Source organism: Rhipicephalus sanguineus, chromosome 5 (genome assembly GCF_013339695.2).
Source record: "Rhipicephalus sanguineus isolate Rsan-2018 chromosome 5, BIME_Rsan_1.4, whole genome shotgun sequence".
Taxonomy (NCBI): Eukaryota; Metazoa; Arthropoda; class Arachnida; order Ixodida; family Ixodidae; genus Rhipicephalus; species Rhipicephalus sanguineus.
The window spans coordinates 114,924,167-114,949,235 of record NC_051180.1 but is presented as its reverse complement, the minus strand read 5'-3'; the positions used below and the strand labels follow the sequence as shown (position 1 = coordinate 114,949,235).

The following is a 25,069-nucleotide window of genomic DNA, read 5'->3' as shown; positions in this document are numbered from 1 at the left end:
GCTAATGGTCCGGCCCTTGCTACGGTGTCCGTGCCCTTTCCCGCCCAAACCCTCACCCTTCTCATCCCACGTCCAATCTTCTCCTTAATGCGCGCGCGCCTGTGTCGCGGTGCAGCTTCAGCTGCAACAATGTGTTTCGGTGCGCGTGGAAGCGTTTAGAGCGACGCCGGTGGGCTTTCCCTCGCATTTCGCGGCCATCAAGGTCTGCGTCCAGAAATAACGTGATTGAGAGCGAATCAGCGCCATACGCTCTTCCGGAAGGACACACATACACAAAAAAAAATGGGAAGCCGCGTTTTCCACTCTTTGTTGCTGGAAGTAATGCAAGATCTCGGCGAGAAAAAAAAAATCAAGAAAGTAGCATTATACATAATGTGGAGCTGGAGGTGGAAGCACTCGCAAAAGCGACACGTTGCAGCCTTGTAAGCTCTACATCACGCTGTTTCATCGTGTACCTGCATGTATACAGAAAAAAACGCGCATGTTTATCACGCTTAACCCTTTCGTCGACGGAATATTTTGTCACGCGGCATCAAGTTTTTCTTTAGCGAATTTTTTTTTCCGCACGATGTATGGTTGCAAATGGTCGCTCTAAAAATGTCAGAAAAATTTTTAGAAGTACACCGGTGGAAACTTCTCTGCGATAAGGGACCGGCAACTGGGGTATCCAATAATTTGCCCCGGCAAATATGGCGCGTCTGCTTCCCTGCTGCTTTCAAGCCGCAGTACCGCCACAGCATTCACATCAAAGCAAGGATTGTACGAAACAATAAAAAGTAATTTGCAATGAGTAACTTGCCTCCAAGCCATCAAGCACCTTCTGAAAATATACTGTACACTCTCTCACACACCGATGACGCAAATAGCATCGGTACGATCAGCTGTAAGTCACGCTTTGCATCAGGAGACGGCGCCACAAGTGTTTAAAAATTACGAAGTTCTAGTAGCATTACAATACACTCCTGTAGGAGGAATAATGTTTCTCAAACATAACGCTGAAGAAGGAGAGAAAGAGACCTCTTGTTTGCTTCTCGCAGACTTTCTGGAAACATATAACAGATCAGAAAATACGCTTGCCGTCGCCCGCGATTCGATAATGGGGAGGTTGAGGGCTCGCATCCCACCGCCGGCAAGTTGTTCTTTTCGTTCACATTCCTTTCCACTTGTCCTATAATTAATACAATTTAACCAATAACTAACGCGCCCTGTCCTTTGGCTGGTTTCATTATCTGCGAACTAAGTACAGTTGCGTTTAACAAAAACTAGCCCCTCGATCAATATATACTTCTTTCTTTAAGCGGAGTCACTGATACAAAAGAGTTTTACTGGTGTTAGTTATGCTAACGGGCGTATACGTTCAAACAGTTATCCTTAATATGCTTGTAGGAAGTTTTGTAACGAATCATTATCCGCACCTCGCCAATGGTGAATATAAAGAAAGAGAGAGAGAGAGAAAGAGTAGAGCGCAGTTAGCAGACGCAACACACATGTGGTCGATCGCATTAGCATCCGTGCTTGCTTTGCGATAACAGCGCCTTACAGCACAAAAAGTCACTTAGCAGATTAGTAACTGAACAAAAAAGGTAAAAAAAAAAAAACAAGAGGAGGACATTAGGGGGTAATTATCGTCGTTTTTCCTTTCTTTTCTTCTTGCCGTATCGTCATTCTTATGACATTCATCCCAGAAAGCACATGTATTGTCTACTACTAGCACAAACCTTCGAATTTTTCATGTGCAGGGAGGTTTCTATACGCAAATAAATTTCGTGTGGATGCATTGAACCAGAAGGTCAAGAATACCGTGAATTAAATGCATATTGAATTAAATGCGTTCCCGAGGAACTCTACTGAGGCCTCATAGTCGATATTCGTTTTTACACTCTAAGCACGGTAACGTTTACTAAAGGTGCACATTTTCACAAATTTGTGTACTTATAAAATAGAAGTTATCTAGTAACCTTTAGTACCCGTTCACAGTATCGAGCATTCTCACGTAAAAATAGAGGTTACGTTGTACAGTACACGGTATACTGTTTACACAAAACGGCTTGCAGGAGATTTTATACGGCCACATCACGTAAAAATAGAGGTTACGTTGTACAGTACACGGTATACTGTTTACACAAAACGGCTTGCAGGAGATTTTATACGGCCACCGCTCTGCGCCTCTTCTTTCCTTCGCTCTTCTTTCTTCGACGCATTCCAGGAGGTTACGCTCATCACATGGATCAGCCAGTTGTGCCACAGCAACGGAAGCACAGCCTTCCACTCTTTCGCACTTCGTGCTGCGCATGCCTCGTGTTTTTTCCGCGCTTCCTTGTGCGGTTTTCATACACCGTTCATATACGTACGCTAAGAAATGCGAACCTTTGCGGAAGGTGTCACATGGAAGGTGCTTCTCGGAACACACGCGATGGCGCATTGTAATAAATCAAGTGCATGACTGCTTATAGAACGTGACAATTGCGGTGACCGAGGCCAAACGCGTCGCCTTCGCTTATTAGAAGAGGCAGCTAACAAAACATTCGCATATTCGAGGCGACTTGGAGTTAGCATGCACTACAGCAATGATGAACCGCGATTATTATTAAAATGTGGTCGACCCGTCAATATCAGTGAAGACAAGAGATTTTATAACAGTATCATGGTATACGTGTCAGGCCATCCTCTCTTGGTCCAACTTCTATGCAATTTGAAGCATAGGCTGGCGTGATTATAACACTTCAATTATTTTTCTGCTGCTCGTGCACTTTCATTGACTGTGTGATTCGTGCTTATCAAACTGTGTCTTATCCGATAATAAATACCAGCCGTCTATTTGTTATAGGGCTATTTGCCATTTTGTTCACCTTCAAATATGGGATCAGCATTGGAAACGTGGATACTGACAAAATGGGAAGTTGACAAAGCAGGGAAGCTGCTGAAGGCGGTAAAGAAGTGCGCGGAGAATTAACACTGCTCTTCACGGCATAGAGTATATTCAAAATTGATATACAGACCATTCGCCATACGCCACGTTAAGTCAGTTTTACGTACTTCTCGCAAAACCCAAAGAAATGTCTGAAATCATCGCGTAATAAGTAGCTGGCTGGTACGTTTGTGCATATCATAAACGAATGCTGAATGATATTATCAGAAAAACACGCAGTAAATTCAAATGTATGCATACGCAAAACATACAATAATACTAAGAGCGCATATCAAGAGCCGGAACGCGGTTTTCTCGAGAGATGCAAATTGTAATGCTTAAGCATCTACGTAATTGGATCAAGAGAGGATACTTGTCTGATACACATGGCACAACTCATGATTAAGAATATCTGTCAATCACCTGCTCTTCTTAATTATCGTTTTAGTGGCAGACCGCATTTGAACGACGCGATGCTTGTGGGCGAAGGTGTGACGTTATGATGCATGCAAGCTCTAAGCCAACTCCAAAGGAAATTGTTTTGTGTTTTTTCTTGCGATTAGGGAAGCGTACATCTCTTGCCACGGACACTGCAACTGTCGTGATCTATGCAGACATGCACCAGAATTATTCCAAAGCTCCAGCGTGTGTATTCAGGACAGGGCAGGCCATATGACACCGCCGTGAAAGTTCTCATTACTCTGTGTACATATTTGTACGCTGCATAATAAAGCCGCAGAAAGAAGTACAAAAGATTAGGCGTGCACAGAAAGAAGCCCTAAAGGAAGAGCCACGCTTCTCTTGCTAGACGACACTTGGCTGGGCCGATCATGCGCGTAGCGAGTGGTCCGAAATGTGTCGCAGAAAGAAGATCGAAAGAAAAAAGAGGCACATACCCTTTGTTAGGCGACATCTGGGTGGGTGGGCCACGGGTAGAGCTGTTATACTGAGTGGAGCCCCTGCAAATAATACGTGATCAGCGTCGTGCTTCTCCTTAAGTACACTAGTGTGTGCGGCATACCATAAATGCTGGTACTGCAGGACAGCTGAAACCCAGAGGGCAGCCAAAAAGAGGGTGATTGTCAGTCCTTTACTTTTGTTGCTCGGGTTGTGCGTGCTCACAAGAAATTTTCTGAAGAAAAAAAAAGCATGCACCATGCGAAAAGAATTCATATTTCATTGCTTTATACCTCCAAAGCAGAATACATCAAAGTTTATTGATTTATAGCTTCAGGGACTTGTCTAGCTGATAGAAGACCGCAGGTATTTATTTATTTATTTATTTAGTACCCACAGCGCCAGAGGCATTACAGTGGGGGAGGGGTTTACAGTCAGTTTGGACAGTTCAATATTTTGTCGAAAATATGTGTTATTCAAAGCGTTTCTTCTTGTTTTCGCCTGTGGTTGGTACAAATTTACAGGAGCAGGTGGTCAGGATCTGCAGTCAAACCCTCTCTTGCTGCACGCACCATCATGTTTCATCAGTCAATATGTCAGTTGCTGATTCCGCAATCTCCTCGCTGAGTGGACAGTCGATCCTAAAAGGAGAGGACCGTTATTTTGCACTATTCCAACGGTTACTGCCACTTTGCACCCAACTGCCGATAGCACGTAATGTGAGACACATACTCCAACCCCCCCCCCCCCCCCCCCAAAAAAAAAGGGTGTTACTTGACCAATACATAAGCGTTCCTCAAATCTACTATCCTGTGAAATACGTTTATCGGAAAACAAAAATCTTATTTGAAAACGCACGTTAATCCCAAATGCAGTTTACTTCTGTTTAGCACAAGAGTCAGCAATACAATAATGTAAGTAACAGTTTAGTAGCAGAAACACGACAGCAGGTGATTAGAAACAGAAACATTGCAATTTACATTTTTCAGTGACCATACTTGGCATTTCACGTGGAGCTTGAATATGCTCATACCTAATTGTTTTCCTCAAGGGGCATATTCCACTTGACAGTTCATAACCTCGGCTGCACCGAACGTAAGGCATATCGGCGTCTGGAAGTTTCCAAGCTGCCTGATAGGAGATCATCCCAGCATACCTGCGGGATGTATGCTGTAAACATTTCCAGCGCAACACATTTAATATGGCGGGAAAAAATCATTTGTGTTGTCTACGTACCTTTAAACATCCCGGCTTTGACAGTTAAATCACATGTATACTGATTCATTTTTTCTAACCACAATGACACGTTGCTTGCACCCTAGAACAGAACGAGAACACAAAAAAAGTTATCTCAGTGCCAGAGAACAAATTTTTATCGCCCAGGAACTAAGGACATCGAAAGACATACCAACCACACTGACCATGTCCCCCTTTGAACTCCTACGTCGCACGATTGCTGGCATTCGTGCTATCTGAAAAATCGTTAGCCACAGCGTATCGCTTATCGCGTAACATATTCTCAGCTGCCCGTTTTGATAGCGAAGCAGTTAGACGTAATCGAGCGACGCAGAGCAAATACTGCCGGCAACAATGCGTAAAAGCATGACAATTTATTTTTCTGACTCGACCCAACTCTTACAGCAGCGTATGAGCATGAATTATCTGAATTTTGAATGCCGTACATTGTGATCTGTATGAGTGCAACTATGGAATGAAGATGACTTCAGCATATATTTGTGGTAAGGTTTCAAGTTAGGTCAAGACGCAGAAGTTTGAAGTCTGACGGAAGCCCGTCTGGTTGGGTTGATACGTGGTGACGTTGAAAACCCGAGGCACTGAGCCGACTAAAGCAAAAAGCACACACACACATACACACACACACACACGCACGCGCACACACGCAAGCACATACGCGCACGAGCACACACACGCGCGAGCACGCACGCACACGCGCGCGCACGAGCACACACGCGAGCAAACACACACGCGCGCGCACACACACACGCACACACGCGCGAGCACACACGCGAGCAAGCACACACACGCGCGAGCACACACACACACGCGCACGAGCACACACGCGCGCGCGCACACACACACGCAGGCGCGAGCACACACACACGCGCGCGCGAGCACACACGCGAGCAAACACACGCGCACGAGCACACACGCGAGCACACACAAACACACACACACACGCACACATACACACGCAGGCGCGAGCACACACGCGAGCAAACACACGCGCACGAGCACACACGCGAGCACACACAAACACACACACACACACGCGAGCACACACACGCACGCGCGAGCACACACACACACGCACGCGCGAGCGCACACACGCGCGCACGAGCACACACGCACGCGCGAGCACACACACACACACACGCACTCACACACACACACACGTACGCACTCACACACACGGAGTAGTCGGTATCAAGAGCGACTCGAGATAAAGACGTCGTGACAGTCATTTTTCTCTAGCGCGAGCACGTTCCTTCCCCCAGTCGATTGCGTGTCCCCTGAAACGTGCTCATCCAAAGCACTGGATTTAGCCATTTATTTTTTTCACGTCATAAACGTCCTTTTGTGTGTGTGTGTATTAAATGTTTACTTCGGTCGGCTCAGTGCCTCGGGTTTGCTACATTCAGCTACACACGGAAGGATCCTGTGATTTCCTTTAAGACAGTTAAAACTACACTTAAAACGCACTCTTAACGCCATTTCATTGTCTTTCGTGTATTTAAAGCTTTATTCATTTCGGTAGCGCAAAACAATTTATGAAGACAAGAGAGGACACGTAGACAGGACGGGCGCTAGAGATCAACTGACTTTACTGCAAGGAAACACACAAAAACCCGATGCACAGGCGCGACGCGCTACATCACTGTACGAGGGCTTTTTTTTTTTTAATGTGTCTAATTTTCTTTGCGCTACCGAAATGTAATAATAATAATATCTGGGGTTTAACGTCCCAAAACCACGATATGATTATGAGAGACGCCGTAGTGGAGGGCTCCGGAAATTTTGACCACCTGGGGTTCTTTAACGTGCACCTAAATCTAAGTACACGGGCCTCAGACATTTTCGCCTCCATCGAAAATGCAGCCGCCGCGGCCGGGACTCGATCCCGCGACCTTCGGGTCAGCAGTCGAGCGCCATAACCACTAGACCACCGTGGCGGGGCGCGCTACCGAAATGAACACCAGTGATCACAACCAACTAGCCCGCATTACCGCCTTAAACCCTCACTCGTCCACCTAAAACTACCGCAGCCGAGTTTGAAGCATGGCGAAAGGTTGCGTATAGACGCCACGAAATATCATGTACCGGTGACAAGGACATGACAAACAGCCCAGACTGCCATTGACAGGAGCGAGTTACTGCGCACGCAGAGCTCGTTTGGGCAAAGCTGATCTGGGGCACTTTGTTTATGCCGCCTACAGTATTTCACACCGTGATTGCAGCCTTCATCGAGCGTGTTGAAGGTACCAAGACGGCGACAGCAAGAAGCGTTAAACTTCTGTCCTTCATCTCTTCTCACATAAACGTGTATGATAACGAATGATCTTAGTCGGATGTTTGATAATATACGCCCAAACACTCATCTTGTAATTTCAAACGCAGAGCAAATACTGCCAATAACAATGCATTACATAAAAGTATGACACGATTTATTTAAAACATAAAAGTATGACACGACCCATCTCGTACAGTAGCGTAAGCATGAGCATGAATTCAGGTAAACATGCGACATAAGTACATATACACAATCAAATAACGTACTGAAGAGAGAATATTGCTTACCTGCAAATCACATTTACTACTGTCTTCGGGCAACGTAACAACGGATGCAATCCGCTCGACAACTGCCAGTCTCAAGCGAAGAATCAGCAATGCAGCTCGTCGCAACGGCCGCGCAGCCCACTGAACGTGCCCGTTGCAATGCCTCGTGGCTGATTTGCGGCGGATCGCGCACGTTAATGACTGTCCTTGCGTGCTGTATCACTAGTTACACGCCACTCACGTACACAACACGATTAGACCACGCACGTCAACAAAGCGCGGAGTGTAAAACCTGGATAAATCGATGAAACAAAGAGCAGCACTGCACAAACGCGACTTCAAAACAACCGCACCAACCGCCTCGCATTCGAATGCTCTTCCGGCATACACCTCAAGCTGTGCAAAGCCTAGGAGAGATGACGCCGTCCCTGGTTCGATAAAGTTGAAGCGGCGCCTCGAGGACGCCACATTTGTTACTCACCGCGAGCTCATACATCTCTCTACGCGGCCTCTCTACTGGAGCGGCCGTCCCACGCTGTTTTGTGAACTCAGCGGCATCTTTTTCTCCCGTGTTGGCGAATTGATGACGGTTAAGCGTGTTTGGTGCTGTTGTCCCGTGACGTTTGCTGCACTTTACGATCCGTTAATTATAACGCGAAAAAAAAAAAACAAACTAGACAACACGACAGCGAAATTCGAATAAATTGTATTGCGAGTCTCGGAAAAATATTTTTCTCGCGCCACGGGATGGTTCTTCGATCGCATCGCCAGTTTAATTTGGTCGGTTGTCGTGTGCTCACAGTAATTTATCTTGTCGCCATATGCGAAGCTTCCCGGAAGCAAATTAATTACTTCTGCGGCTTAAAAGCAAAATAGATATAAGAGCTACTTAATAAGTTGTTTAGCACAAACATTTGACCAACATACGATAGTCTTTCGTTCTTGTGCTTCTGCCGATGTCTGTGCAGATTATGTCAATTCATAAATTACGGGTTTTGGAAGCGGGCTAACCTTATTGAACTCCAGTTTTAGTTCATACCCCACCATCGCTTGCCTCAGTATGCCGCAATGTAAAATCGCTGCTTCTGTGATTTGCTTTTCTGCTGTCAAGACCCGTTCTGTGTGTACGTCATCCGCTGTTCAGTTGATAAAGCCAGCCTTGAACAAGACAGATCGCGATGTGACACATTGATCAATAAACTTCCACTCCATAGTGTAGGTCCCCTGACGGATGAGTCATTGCGCTTATATAAGTTACAATCTAAAGGTTACAATGCTCATCGCGGTGCTTTAGCTTTTAACTTGGCACGCTACTGTCGATGTAACCTTTATGAGAGAGGGAAATGAACAAAACACAAAGATAAAATTGCTGTAACAGCCATGTCACTTATAAATTATAGGTTACATGTCTTTTTATGCTGTCCTAAACGTTACCGTGATTAGAGTGTACGTGTGCGACGCAAACAATTGTCGACAAAATTTTTTTTTATCGGTCTTCTTATTGCCTCCCCTGTTCTGGGGAATGCGCTTGTTAGAAGTGGGCACTTTCTTCATATTTATTAGTGGCGCGAGCAGCAAGGGACACTCTTCCGGTCCAGCACTGCCGGTCGAGCACGCACTTCCAGTTTGCCGAATAGTAAAAAAAAAAAAAAAATGTTTTAAAGAACGAAACTGGCACGAAATCGATGGTTCTAGTTAAAGTTAAGAGTCATATTGGATACATATAACGGAGCATGAGGTTACTTAAGTTAGGGGTCAATTAACTGGCAGGATAATTAATGAAAATTATTTGAATTAGTTCACTGAAAGAGCGGGCGATTTTTCTTGCGAATAGCTGGGATCGTCGCGGAACCTTGCAGAGCAGATCTCAACCACGCGCTTCTCTATACGTGGCCTCTGAGATCGGCTTCTGCAGCGCGACGAAGCATAAAGTTAACCCAAGGAATACACCAGGACACACAAACACCGACGTGCGATGCGAGTTCCCCTACCAGACACCTAAGTCAGGAATTATGGTTGCTCCTGATTTTATTTATTTATTTATTTATTTATTTATTTATTTATTTATTTATTTTCATCAAAACTTTCAGCGACAACAACGTGAGCGCGTTGTTTCTATTATCGATCGAGACCTGACGTGGAGCCGCTGTCAGTCGCGTCGGTGACGCCTGCAGCGGAAGTCGCACAATAGCGCCGTCACCACGTTATCGCTGTTGTTTTCGCATACGGAAAAAAAGGCACTCACTGTCGAAAGGACGAGGCTCGATAATCTGCTGCAGTGGCGTCAGTGGACTCGCGGAGGCAAATGGCGCCAGTCAGTGGCAAGCACTCAACGCATTATGTTTAATACTCTCTGCAAGTGTTTGCGCGATCGGTCGTTATTATTATTATAAAAGTTTGCGGACGCGGACGCATTCGTGTGTAAAAGCTTTCATACGCTTTTAGAGACTCAACTGAAGGATTCATGTTTTCCTTTACCGACTGCTTTCATCAACAGCTTATTTTTGTAGACGCGGCCCGCATGAGAGTGAAACGTGGTAGGAGTACATGCTGCAATTTCCACAAGTTTGTTTTAGGGGCGAAGCTCCTTAAGCCGAGGGTCGTGCGTCCCCGATGTATACAGTAGTCACCTCTCGTTTAGTTCGTGGAGTGTCCGGTAGATGGCGGTACTTGTATATGATGAAAACACGGCTCAAGGCCGGCTAGATAACTGAGGACGACGAAGTGGGAAGCTCGAGCAGCAACCACGATTTCTCTGAGGTATACGACGCTCGGGTCTTCGGTTCTTCGGACTTCAACGCCTGATGCTCACCACCCCTTCACTAAGCGGTTCTGCCAGTCCGATCCCTCAACCCGTTCCTGCAGTGGATACTCCTGTCCACCGCTACAGTCGCTGACTGCGAGGCCTTAGTACCGAGGCCATCCCTCTGGAACTTCTCCAGCCAAGCCCTACATCAGGAGAAATGGCCACAGCCGGCGCTTCACAGGTGACTGTTGAGGAGCCGATGCGAGATGCGAGATGTTATAAAACTATACGTGTAGTATGATGAATTATGATGAAAAGATGTGGTGTTATGAAAATATGAATGATGTCATTTAACATTTCTCACGTGTTTACTTTAGTGAGGCGAATTACTGGTATTCACGGTTTACCGACGATGCTCTCCGGAGCTTCGCCCCACTTAAACCAAACTGAATTAAAAACTAAGAAACTCTTTCTTTTCAATTTTTCTTAACGACAAGACAAGATACGGACAAGAGAATAAACATGGACATGACTTGTCTGTGTCTTGTCTTGGGCCAAAATATACTTTGCCTACCGATGTACCACCTTTCCCGACAGCATATGTCACTATGCATTCAAACCCCAAGAATGGGCTTACTGAGCCTGAAGATATTGTGTAGCTCATTACAATGTTCACACGGTATGCCGAACCGTGGCCATAGTGGAGGATACGTTAAGAAGTAATTAAACGTGGTGGTTTAGTGCGCCTAGGGTAGCCTCGCTGTGGGCTGTTTTGCGCAATACACTTGGCGATATTCTTGAAACATGGTTGGATCGGGGCGAGTCGGATCGACATATGCGTCGACACGCTTGTGATGAGTTCACTCGTCCGAAACCTGCGTCGTTATACCTGGAACTCGTGATGCAGACACTGTCGTGCTGCGTGACGCCTTAACTAAACTCCTGCCAGTTTCGAGAAGGCAACAGAAGAAAATCGCCAACATTGTCACGACACAATCTCGATTCACTTATACTTCCCGGCCCTTCGTTGGCAGCGTCAATCTGCTAATTACAAAGAGATCGTTCGATCTCTGCATCGCTCAGAAAGCCTTCCACGACTGTTATCCTCGGTGGTTGCCTTGTTCCCGTTCAGGCAGTCGCACAGAGAGAGACCTATATCTTAGCGAATGGGCTGACCTCTTTCTTTGGCCCCCATCAAAACCGCAACGACTACTGCAACCGAGGCCACCCTCTTGCGAGTGGAGTCCTGATGTACTGCAAGTGTAAAGCACTTGCAGTACATCAGGTTTCGCGAAGCCCGAGTGCTGACGAAACGAAACAATTTCGTTTTCAATTGTGTTGCACGAAGAGCTTTTTTTGTGTACGTTGATTTTGCATCCTTTTTGTTTATATGTTTGCTTCTCTCTCGAATAGCGTAGACACCATTACGAAATTGAATATCGCCGGCGCGGCACAAGTTACCCGATAGGGCTATATAAGCCGTCACGCCCGCGGTGATTGGAGATTGCCTGCACACCGCCTCATATAATGTTCATTCATATTACGCTGCTGCTTCTATGCACGCCTTATACTATCTAAAGCCCTCTTGTGTCATGAGCACTTTCAAGCGTTACAAGAAGCGGAGTTTCTTATGCATGTGCGCTCAGGATATCCTCACGCATTAGAAAAGGCAATAGCTTGTGCTCCATATTCCTCGTTTTATTCACGAGGAATATGGAGCACCCCGACAGTAACGATACATAGCTACAACTGCGGTCAATAGCGCCACTTTCTGCTTCATATACCGCACATAAGCTTAAGAAATGGTAGCGATAAATAAAATGAGAAAACGAGCGTCCAATTTTGTTACCAGAAAAGGACGTAACGGACAAGAATAGAGTGGTACTGGCGCATAAGAGTGTTGCTTTGGAAACTTTTTTTACAACTAGAGAGGTCAGAAATGTACGTGTAAACCTCTAAGGGCCGGTGTGCCCGAAAAAAGAAGAGCATGCGAGAAAATGTAAAGGAAAAATGTAGGATACTAATACGTAGAGAACTGCGTCGACACTGTGCCTCTTTGATGAATCCGAAATCTGTTCTGAGGAACCATTCCAATAGAAGCCGTGTTTGCACCTTTTTCTCGGTTGGTTCATTCTGAGGTGTCTTGAGCAACGCAGTCTACGAGCTATATATAAGAGTGCACTGTGATGACGCGCTCCTACGCAGTTTGTCCTATGTACGGCCAGCCACTCGTGTTTGCAACGCGCTACTCCGACCTCGACAAAGAGCGTACACGGTTTCACTTTCACAACAACAACTGCCCAATGTTCTTGCGAGAGCCTTTCATGTGCGTTTGCATGGTATTCCGGTCACTCCGTCTGCGGGCCGAAGACGGCGCTCCCTCGATGCGCGATAAAAAGACAATCAAAACAAAACGACCGCCGCGAAAGGAGACGCGCAGTCCATTAGGTCACTTAAGAAGGGCACTGAAAAACAGACAAACGAAGACAAGCCAAGGAGCAAAACGAACTGGACAAATGGCTCGCTCTCCCCGCTTGATATACTGCGAGGTGTGGCGCAAGCTACTCACTCTCGTTTCGAAAACTGCTTTCGGAGCGACGGAGGTTGCGAAGCAAAGCGAACAATCTTTGCGCGGCAGGAGGAGAACAGCATGGCAACTATGGTTGCCACACGTCCTTGTATGCCCTTCGAAATTAATAAGAGTATATGGCACCGGTATGCGTCGAGAGTGTTCCGACGAAGATAAAACGTCCCTTGCTTGTGCGGCCTGTAACTTAAGTGAAAATGAAGCAATAGCGGCTGTACAGCCTATTCTCTCGGCATCTATTTGGTGGTGTGCAACGAAAAGTAGTACATTATAAGATAGTTTGTGCAGAGTACTGCGCAACAGGACAGTTTAGGGATGACCGACATGAGAATGGACTTTCAGCGCCGTTGCAATGAAAACGAATGTTTTCAATTTTCGGACTTTCACGAGGTTGCAATCTATAAATTAGGTAGTAACGTCACAACAAGTAAAACGCCGTACTTCGTCATTATTTTGCTTGATTGAATGAGGAGACCAGAGTTCCGTAACATCGAGCGCTTCTATAGCAATGACATTTGTATACTTTATTTGCTTAAATAATACTGTGAACATTGAGGGCCATTGCAAGTAGGTGGGGTTCAACAGTGTTTGCGATTAAGCACAAATTAAATACAAAAGGCTTACAAGATATTGCACGTTTGTGTTAATTCTCTAGGAGCCCCAGAACCGTTCGGGTTTACGCCACCACAGAGCAAGCACCTGAAAAACTGGTGTCTTACGGCGAAGTTGTTATGCTTTTCGTTATGCTGTTGCGCGTCTGCAAAAACTGTCATTATCATGAATGGCCTCTACCGTTCTAGCAGATGCAATGCAATAACTCGGCGGGTGTGTTCTCTTCGTCCTCTTCATCTTCTGCCTCGCTCCCCGAACACGTGCGCCCGGCGCGCCTTCTCCCGCTGCGCCGATTTGTCCGGCGTGAGATTCAATAACTCGGATGGGCGAGACAACGAGTACAGAGAGGGAGAAAGAAAGAGAGAAACAAAGAGATGAAAAGAATTGGGAAATAGAGAAGTAGAGAGAAAGAAAGTGATGACAGAGAAAAAAAGGAAGACGAGAAAGAAATACCAGGGAGAGGAAGAGATAGAAAGAAACAGACGCAGAAGAGAGATAGAAAAGACAATAAAGAGATAGAAAAATAAATGGAAATAGAGAAAGAGAGAGAAAGAGGCGAAGAACGAAAGAGAAACAAGGAAGGACGCCCAGCTGCGTCGTTCCTTCAGGCTTGGCGCCACTAGTGCGAGGCTGCTTTAATTTTTTATGTCCCACTGGAGGTGCCCTATAGCGATCATAGGTTTAACAAAGCATGACCATGACCGAAGGTGCATAAAGCAGACGTGTATTGAAAGTTGATCGCATATTTTACCCGTTCACTTTTTCATCAACCTACCGGCTAGCTTCACAGCATACTTCGTCGTCTGGTTGGAAGTAGTTCTACGTTTGCGAATGACTCGAAGCATTTTGTCGAAAAACACGATGCCTCCAGTCGGCGAACCTGGAGACTTGAAAAAGCACACAAGGCAGTAACAGTACGAAAATAAAGTTGTCATTTGCCCGTTTGCTATTATCATCCTATCCGTCTATCCGTCTATCCGTCTCCGTCTATCTCTCCATCTATCTATCTATCCATCTATCCATCATCCATCCATCCATCATCCATCCTATCTTCATCCATCCATCCATCCATCCATCCATCCATCCATCCATCCATCCATTCACATTCCTTCTTCCTTCCTTCCTTCCTTCCTTCCTTCCTTCTTTCCTTCTTTCCTTTCTTTCTTTCTTTCTTTATCTTTCTTCTTTCTTCTTTCTTTCTTTCTTTCTTTCTTTCTTTCTTTCTTTCTTTCTTCTTTCTTTCTTTTTTTCTTTCTTTCTTTCTTCTTTCCTTCTTTCTTTCCTTCTTTCTTTCTTTCTTTCTTTCTTTCCTTCTTTCTTTCCTTTTCTTTCTTTCTTTCTTTCTTTCTTCTTTCTTTCTTTCTTTCTTTCTTTCTTTCTTTCTTTCTTTACTCCTTTTCACTAGTTCAGCTAGGGTAGCAAACCGGATCATCCCTCCTGTTTCTTTGATTCGCTCTCTCTCTCTCTCTCTTTCTCTATCTCACTTTGGCTGCCCACTGTGAACAAGGATTGAATCAGTCATTTCTCCCTAAAGTTTCTCTAGAACCTGCTGTGGTTTCATCTTGAACACAGCGCAAACAACACAAATGCGAAGGAAGACCAAACGGGACGGGCGCGGTCCTGTTTGGTCTTCCTTCGTGTTTGTGTTGTTTGCGCTGTATTTGAGATGAATCCTAACCAACTCGCCCAATCGGTTGTTCTACTGCCTTGGTATGCCGGCGTTTCTTGTTTGTAGCTACAAAAATAGGCCCTACTTCCGAGCTACGTGTGCTGCCTTTCAGTGAAAGAATGATAAAGGGAAGTGACAGGGCTGTTGAGAGTGGTATTCGGGCAACGCAGTCCCACGCGGGTACACGAGACGTGGAATGCGGGCTAAGACGCGGCTGTCGGTCCATTGCTGTTCATAATCCATGCGGCATGCGCTTACAGAATGAGATTACCATAGCTTAAAAACGCGATCCCTCAGAAGCTATTTTTTATAGCTGAGATTTAACGCAGATTCTTGAAAAGCCAATCAGGGGAGGACACGTCGAGAATTTTCCATTGTTTCGTCACTTTCGTTGCGTCATCAAAGTTGAGATCCTCCATCTACGTATACGTGTCGATTTTCTAGTTCAGCAGAGCATTGTCCCCAATTTTAGCGACATCTCTAAGCGTAGAGATCTGTGCCAAGTTTTTTTTCTTCTTTCGCAATGACTTTCGTATTTTCCCTCCCGCGGTGCCCTGGTAGTTTAATTTGTCTTAGTTCGCCGCAAGATGTTGTAACCGTTGTTATTCCCCTACTTGGTACGAAGAACCGTAGAAAAAAATAAAAAGAAGGCATTTTTGTGTATTTTCATTGCATTGTTTCACAGGAGTTGTTGGCACCCTCACTTGAGTGCCGGCTGCACCTTTTCGCATGGCAAATGAAATAAATTAACCTTATAAAAAAAAGATTCCAAGGACTGAAATCACGGAAGTTGGTGACGATGTTTCATTGTGTGCCGACTACGGCAGCTTATATTCAGTTTTTATTTTGTTTCTCAATCAATGTTCATGGGTGGCAAGCTAAAGGTTTCGCACCGACAACTTCGTTGACCGGGAAGAGTGACTAATGGTGTGTAGAAGGCCCGTAGCCAGGATTCTTTTCTTTTTTTTTGGGGGGGGGGGGGGGGGGGGGCATGCTGAAGGCCTTGACTATTTCAAAAAAACACCTATTTTCATTATTCATTTTCGGTAAAGCATCCCCTTCTATCAAAATTTCGCGGAACGCGGTACACGGGCCTGGTGTGCAGGCTATATTTCTGAACATTTTTAAAATATAATTTACATACTCTCCTTTCCTCCATTTTAACTTCTTTCTTTATTTTTTCGTTCATCGGTGTGCGTTAGATATTTGAAGATAAGTAAGAGCAACCTTGATCTCCGCAAAAAAAAAGTCAAAATTTTCGCACTGCTGTTCGCGAGCTGAATACGCCTATATTAGTGGGTCAATGACAAAAAATAAAATAAAAATGCAAGGAATAAGTGCTAGTGCATTAGCTTGCCGAAGTACTGTGGTAGTTCTGGCTGCACGGCACGCGCAGTTGTGCTACCTACAGCCCTACTCAACAGCGAGTGGCGAATAAATGTAGAGAGAGAGATAATAAAATGAGAGAAAGGCAGGCAGGTCAACCAGAATTGTAGCATCTGGTTCGCTACCCTACACTAAGGGGAAGGGGAAATGGAAAGAAAGATGGAAAGGAAAGCGGAGAGAAGAGCAGGCGCGCGGTAAAAATAAACAAAAGGAAGGTGTAGAGAATTCTCATAAACTGCATTTAAAAGTTTCGAGGAGAGCCAACAAGGCGACGCCTATCCAATTTCATATGAGCGATATACCTTAATGCAGCTATCCCTTCTCGATTGTATGCCTGTGTTATCGCCCACACTACGTGGCCAGCTGATCCCTCTGACAAGACGAGCGGAGCACCACTTTGACCATCGACGAATAGAAAAAAAATATGTGGCATAGGGAATGCACTGATACATAATTATCACCGTGTTGATATATCTGTATTTTAAAAAGCGACAATGTCTTGTAACTAACTGCCGCTCATAAACGTGTCCTCTGCTGTCCCTCTAAATAGCACCCTTGGGGGGGCGAGGGGTATCGTTGGCCATTGCAATCCTACACCGCAGTATGTTGCAGCTGGTGCTCTTTCCCTCCTCTCACGCTCACTTCCCTTTCCCATCCCCTTGATATACTGCAGTACACATGGCTATGCTACGCTTTACCCTCTCCCCTCCACCTCACCTTCACTTCCCTTTCCCACCCTCTTGCTATACTATACTATACATGGCTATGCTATGCTGTCGTTCTGTTTCTTTCTCTCTCTGTTTATCTTTCTTTCTTTCTTTCTTTCTTTCTTTCTTTCTTTCTTTCTTTCTTTCTTTCTTTCTTTCCTTCTTTCTTTCTTTCTTTCTTTCTTTCTTTCTTTCTTTCTCTCTCTATCTCCTTCTCTCGTCCATCGCAACGCAATCATATGGTTCCCATAAGTGCTTGTTCTGCTAGCGTGCCTGGATAGCCGAGTGTTAGGACGCTCGCCTTCGGACCGTGGGTACCTGGGTTAGAACCCCGTTTCGTGAAAAAAATTTTAGTTTGTTTTATTTATTTCTTCACCTCTTCTCTTCTCCTCCTCCTTTCCCTCCTCCGACGCGTTGCTAGGCGACGCATGATGACGTCATTCGCTCGGCGAGGCTATGCGTAGTTTCTGCGAACACTGGATGGTGGTTTGCCAAGCTAAAACAGCTCAGCTCTTGATATCGGGCGTCGGTATTTGTTCATCTGATTCACCGCACACAAATGTGTTGCAGTGTGGATTTGTCGGTATGGTATATTGGAACACAAACACATGCGCTCACACATGCACATGCACATACACATGTGGCTTACTTGTGTCCACGTTTAAGCGTGCTACGAGATTATTCCAAGCTAATGAAAGTCGACACATATTTGTATCGCGTGCTTATATGACGCCCCCACAAGAACAACAACAGTTCAGCGGAATGGAAGATGCTATCTATTCCCTAAAATAAAAGAACTTTGCCTCTTTTCAGTTGTTCAAGTGGCACAGTTGGCACACAACGTTGTATATTTTCTCTGTTTACAAAAGACACCATCAGTTCGAAGTTCTATTTTTCCCTTATACCTTGTTTCAGGAACCACGTGAATGGTGGGAAGCGAAAACACTCGTTCGATAAAGGCGCTACAACTGGTTGTCGATGCTCATGCTTCTCGCAGCACAGCTTTCAACAAGCTACAGCATAAACCATATTTTCTGCCATTATTCTTCGAGTCTCTGTAACGTCGTAGAAATGAATATTTTAGCGGCAACAAAACGTGACACAGCCCCGTGACGAAATCTTGGGTGAAGCTCATCTTCCTAAAGCTCGGATATTTCGGACATTCCCAGCAGCAAGCGCCAGAAACGTCTGAAATGGCTGAGTTGTTAGACCGTGAAAAGGAAGCTATTGCACGATTTTGTAAACGTCAGTACTGTTTTACGATTTCGGGCCCTTTCGTGAAGTTGGAAACAACTACTGTTTCTCAAAGGTTGTGGCATTCCTGTGTTTAACAGGAGATCCCGGGTTCGATTACCTGTCGCTGCACCTGCGTTACAGGGAGGTTGGAATAAAAAAAAAAAAAAAAAACTCGAGAACGGGACGTCGCAGAGCGACACGACAACGTGCAGTCTTTTCGCTCGTCCTGTTATGCACTCATTGTTGTTTCTAGGAGCGTTAAGGAGGGCGAAACAATTCCTTATGAAGCAGGAACTAAGCTTTGATCAGTAGAAATTAACGTCGTACATAGCAATTATGAAATAATTTCTGGGGTTTTGCGTGCCAGAACTGTGATATAATGAGGACTCCGGATTATTTTCGACCACGTCGGGTTCTTTAGCACGCGCCTAAATCTAAGTACACGAAATTTTCTAAAATTTCGCCCCTATCGAAATAAGGCCGCCGTGGACGGGAATCGAACCCGCGTCCTCGAACCTAGCAGCGCGACACCTTACTTGCTAAGGTATCACGGGGGTGTGACACACCTAGAAGCCGTATTCATATTCTTGAAGTAACAGGTAAACACGATCTAAATGGTGCAAATGCATCACTGAAAATTTACACTCTTTCACCCGACAATGAACTACGCACACAGCGAAAAAACTAACAAAAACGAATTTACACTTTCCATACCAGCCGGCTCGAAGCCAATGGATAAAGACGAGCTTAGTCAAAAGCACAGTGTGATTGTGAATTTGTCATCCTAATGTGGACCAAGGAAAAAAGAAAAGTTCGGAAAGCAAATGCGTTGGTAGTGCACGGCATGCCCCTGTATATCAACGATAAATCATGCCTGCAGAGCTTCAGGCTGCAAAGCAAACTCAGGCGTCGCGCAAGTAAGCAAATGGCCATGCTTGAGAACAGTGCAGTGAGTCGCATTTTACGCGTACGTTGTCTTGAAACAGAGAAAAAGAAATTGTCTATCGGGATTCATTCCTTTTCGCACAGTTCACCGAGCTGCCTCAATGACGGAGGGATCCTGAAGCAACAGTACGGGAAAGAGACCGCTAGTAAACTTACGGGACGCAAGGACGCGCAGACCGGAAGTCGCCGAGTGACCGTGATTGACGGCAAACACGAGCTCCCGCCTCGCTACAGCGGAGACAGCGGCAACGTGTAGGCGACTTTCGCGACGCCGCAAATCTTGTCCAACAACCTTTCTTTACGCATCCGGACCGGAAGAACTGGCAAAGCACTGTTTGGATGAACTTCCGACAAACAAAGGGTTTCCCATAGGAAGAAGAAAGGGAAGTGTGTGTGCGGGGGGGGGGGGGAGGGGGGCATGTAGATAAAGCAACCACCACAAGACACAGGATAACATCTGAGGCCGTTGAGCGCCATGTGCGTAGATACAAGGGCGTGTGATAAGCTTCTTTTCTTTCTTTTTTTTTTCGGCTCGTGACTACTTCCCGTTACATTTGCTGGAATAGCATTTAATTAAAGAGGTAGGGCTTTTTCAATCAGTGTGGTGCGCATTCATCGAATTTTGGCGTGCACTTACAGTCATGTCAATGTAAAGATATATTAGAGTCTATCTTTACATTATCTGTACATTGTCTACTTTACATTCTACTTGTCTACTTTACATTAATCTCGAGATTGTAAGCGCACGCCAAAATTCGATGAATGCGCAGTGTTGTACCGGCATAGAAATGAAGAAACGCGCCTGATGATTGAGGCATGGCATATCGATAGCGCGTGCGTGATAGCGCGTGCGTGAGCCAACCGTCGATTGACTTGCATAAAGTTGAAATCAAGTGCCTTAACAGTTATCTTCCACGTAGACCCCCACACGTGCCGGATTGATAGGTTCGCCCGTTGCGTGGGCCTGCGCAGATAAGTTTTTGTTAGGGGTGTGCGAATAGTGAAATTTCATCTCTAATCACATTCGAATCGAATAGTGCCGAATAGTGGCCGAAAATATCGAATATCGAATAGTATCGAAGCGTGCACCGCCAGTTACGGCAAGAAAAAAAATCATGGAAGCTACGGCGTGGTGACAGCTTGCGCGCTTGTTCGGGAGTCTTTTTTTGTTCTTTTCCATCTTTTATAGGCGTGCAACCATGTTGATAGAAGAGCCGCCATTCTAGTCAGCAGCGCCACTTTTAACCTCCTAATGGGTAACAGAGGGCGGTACGGTAGATAGCTTTTTTTTTTCCTATGGCCGAGCAATACAGCTCATCTGACAATGGTCACGTTATTGCGCTCCATCGCCATGGGTGCTCTGGGCCCAAAAATCTTCGGGCGCCCGTTCCCAGCAGCGTTTTGACTGCGCACCGAAACGATGGGAGTTTCCGACAGAACGGAGTTTCTGAACGAGTGGTCAGTGCAGCAGTGGCGAATGCGCAGCGAGAACAAATTTTCGCATCTGAAACCAATCATCAAGGGTTTTGCGGGCCAAAGTCGGGATGTTTTACGGCCTTTGCGGCATATGCGGCATATGCGATCGAACTATGCAAGAAGTCCGGAAGCGAAGTTAAGAAGAGCTCGCCACTTTTCTGGTCTTTTTTTTTTTTACGTCCTGAAATAACGTAATCTCCTCTAAAGTAAACATGCGCTCATTTTCGAACCAGGAAATCGGTGAAAGTTCTAACGAAAGGCCTATTGTAACGACGTTAGCGTTAGTTTTAGCCACCCCACCTTCACCAAGTTGCACCATTGGCCTTTGTCGCGTTTTAGGCATTCGTCCTGTCGAATTATTCGAAAGTTCGAATACTAGCTATTCGAAAGCCGAATCGAATTATTCGATTAGGTAGTATTCGATTCGAATCGGAAACTGGAATATTCGCACACCCCTAGTTTTAGTGCCTTCTTTCTTTTCCGCCGTTGTGCGGCTCTTCAGTTGTTAGTCGGCGTTTGTGGGTCCTGGCTTCTTTCTTGTGTCCGTGTTTGCACGCCCTGTCTTTTTAGAATGAATCCTTACCAACTAGCTCAGCTCTCTGTTCTTCTATAAGTTACTTACTCAAGTATAGTAGGACCGAGTTTGAAAACACTTTCTGTTTTGATATCCTGGAGCAAATGGAATGTCATCGTTGTTTGATACATGTGATGGTTACGCATTTACGAAACCTTAGAACAGTCAAGCGAAAACATAAAATTGAAATGCGCACTGAGTGGTGTACCTTACGACTTTTACGGTGTGCTTTAGTGCCGTAGCTAGGAACTTGCTTACTCGCCGCGGTGGTCTAGTGGTTATGGGGCTCGACTGCTGACCTGAAGGTCGCGGGATCGAATCCCGTCCGCGGCAGTCGCGTTTCGATGGGGGCAAAATGCTAGAGGCTTAGATTTAGGCGCACAAATGACCTCACGACTGGCAGTGACGACCATACATATGTGCAAGAGTCCCTGCGTGCGAAACAAAGGCTTGACTTGATCAACTACTACATAATTGCAGTAAGCGTTGGTGCTACTGGTCAGTCACAGCATATCGAGAACTAAAGAAAGAAGTTGCACCCACTCAAAACCCAATTATTTAATAAGGGAATTGCTGTTGACATTCTGAGACAGACTATATAATAAACCCCGTACTTCGCAACCGTTCCTAAGCAGCGTGCTGGACTAAGAGATTACAGAACGTGGATTGTTGAGTTCGATACCGATTTTCCCTTTCCCTCTTCGCATGTTCACCCTGTCGTGGTGGTTGCCAGGCCTGTACCCGGAGTCACACGGCATTGTGGCAGATGCCATGTACGACACCGAGAAGCGTGACTTGTTCCTGGGCGTGCAGATGGCAGGTGGCTCGGTGCCATGGTCCCACTGGTGGGAGCGCGCCGAGCCCATCTGGCTGCTTGCTGAAAGGACGCAGGCTGAGATCGGCTGTCTACTGGTATGCGTATTTCATTCATTCATTCATTCATTCATTCATTCATTCATTCATTCATTCATTCTCATTCATTCATACATATGCTATCACAGAATACGTCACTGAACTCCACACGTAAGATCACTTCATTTCGGGAACGCTGGAGCGATGTTCTCATACTCACGTCGGTCACAGTCATCAGTGATGTGCAAAAACGCTGACAAACTATAGGAAGAACTCTGATACGTCGTAGTTGTGTAGGGAACCCGTATACACGTATCCACCTTGAGCGAAATGATTATTACGTCAGTAGCAGGCAATGCTTCCGTCATCAAGCCATTAACAAGCACCGTTTTCTTTTAAACTAAAACGTTGGAGAAACATGCTTGTGCGCATCGGGCGTATATGCAGGTATATATGTGTAAGGCTGTTATGGATACAGGTACTTCCCCAGATTCGAAAACGTGAATACGCAACAGAACTCAGTTGTTTACGTATATATTTTTCTTCCTGGTGCACGTTGAATCACGTGGTCCTTGTTGATCGAGGTCCTGTTGTGTAATTCACTATCCATTCAGCCAGCGCGAAAATTAAGAAGGAGCTGATAAGGTCAGGACTGTCCGTCGCAGTTGATTCCAGGTATGCACAGTTGATTCTTAAGGCTTTTTTTCGTGATGGCTGTATTTTTTTATTTCAAAGACAAGTTAGGTGCCTTTGATCTTTTCATGAGCAATCTGAATGTTGACTGCACTTGAACAACCGAGCACAGACAGTGGCGGACCCGTATTCTTTGTATTTGACACGCTTCTATCAAAACCAAATTGACGTGTAATTCAAAACTGAACTTTTTGGCCATGCTAATAACTTCAACAATAATCGTCGCGTACTAATCTTTAGTATGCACGCTGAAAACACGGCACCGAATGCACGTTCGTGCGGTTTTTCTCTTTTCTATCACAAATTTCCATAGCATGTACTGCGGTCAAGTCAAATCTGTATCATTTAGAAAGAGTGTGTTGCATTCGAAAAGAACCAAGGAGATTCAACATTCAACCTAGCAAGTGTCGTAAGTTGGTCCTTAGAGAAAACGCCTTGACGTGATACTGATGTACCGACGCTGCGGTTTTAGTGCAAAAAATGAGAATGGAATCTTCAACTTAGTTTCCCCTTTCTACTTGCTTCCAGCGTCTTCCACCCAGATGAGCAAAAGTACAGTTTTTAACAAGTATCTTACAAGTTGGAAGTAATTTCCTGTTTTTTTTTAAGGAGTATAGCTTGTATAGGGCATAGAGAGGAATGAAAATTCCGGCAGATCCCAAGCATTGTAGGAATCGATTTCATGCGAAGCATTCAGCGAGTAACTTCCTCAGCCACAGTTGGAGACACGTCTTACTCTATGGATTGATATCTTTGTGCAATATGAGTAGTGCGCATACCCTGGGCTTACCAGGCATGTCGACTACACTGGCTTCTAAACGGTAGCTCAATGTCTGACGTAACGCCAGCACTCACGTTACAGCACAAACGTCACTTCTATCAAAACGAAGTGCAAGCAGCGTACGTTGGCGCATTCCTGTAGGGACAAGCAACGCTAGGCTATACCTTTTTGAGTCAAGCAGTATATGTGGAAGTGTTGACGGGCTAAACTATAACAACCAACTATAACAAATCGCATGTATTTCTCTTGTTTAATCCACGCAATGTGTCTCACAAAATTTGCAGTAACTATTTTCGCTGTCCTGGGTCTACATAGACGATGAATAACCCGAGGCGCATACCCGCATATCATGGACCGAGGTATGCGGGTATGCGCCACACGAGACTGTGGGAAAAGTTTTCATGACGTACGCGACGGGAGTGTCATGTTATTCATGTCATGACCTGTCAGTCCAGTTCGTCATGCACTCCTATCCTCCTGTCCCAATTTTGGCTTACATCAAGCTAAGGAAGCGACCGCGAGCGCACCCAGACGAAAGCGGCTTTATAAACCGACAGAAACGGTCAAAGTGGCTTTTGTTCGCAAAGAAACGGTTTGCATTTAAAAGCTCGCTGTTCGAACAGCAATCTTAGCTGAGCGACTTAAAACTGAAGAAGCGGATAGTAGTCAGGACATGGGTAAAGAGGACACGTACAGGCTAAGCTTTTACAGCTGCGCTAGTTGGTTCTGGTGAATACTGTGAAATATTATACTGACAAGCAAAGACGCTGACAAGGTAGGAAGAGACACACAATGCCAGACTTGAACTCAAGTTGAACTTGAGGTTGAAGACTTCAAGTAGAAGTCTGGTGTTGTGTGTACCTTCCTATCCAGTTTGTGTCTGTTCCCCAGTACAATGTTTCACAGCATGTACAGGCTGTTTCAGACTTAGGAGAAAACTCGGAGCGAATTGTAATGCGCTCCCACTTTTCCAGTGTGAAATAGCTTAAACAACAATTATGGAAATACTTACAACTTGCGTTTACTTAAAGGCTAACAGAACACATGTTAATGAAAGCGAAACAAAGACAAGCACTGCTTCAGATATCTTCTTATAATAATGTCGTTGCGGTTCTATTCCCAGCATATTTTTTGCAGTTTAGGTACGAATTACCAAACTCGCACAAATTCTCAACCTGCTCGTAAGGTAACTCTTGAAGAAGGAA

At 45.3% G+C, this 25,069-nt stretch overlaps 1 protein-coding gene across 1 annotated transcript in view; it reads left to right on the top strand.

The window, feature by feature from the left end:
- LOC119394157 (glycerophosphocholine cholinephosphodiesterase ENPP6-like) overlaps positions 1-25,069 on the top strand; it is a 79,304-nt gene that overhangs the window by 37,742 nt on the left and 16,493 nt on the right. Inside the window, 2 exon segments of the mRNA XM_049415677.1 lie at positions 22,272-22,423; positions 22,425-22,450. Of these exon segments, the coding sequence (XP_049271634.1) occupies positions 22,272-22,423; positions 22,425-22,450 (178 nt within the window).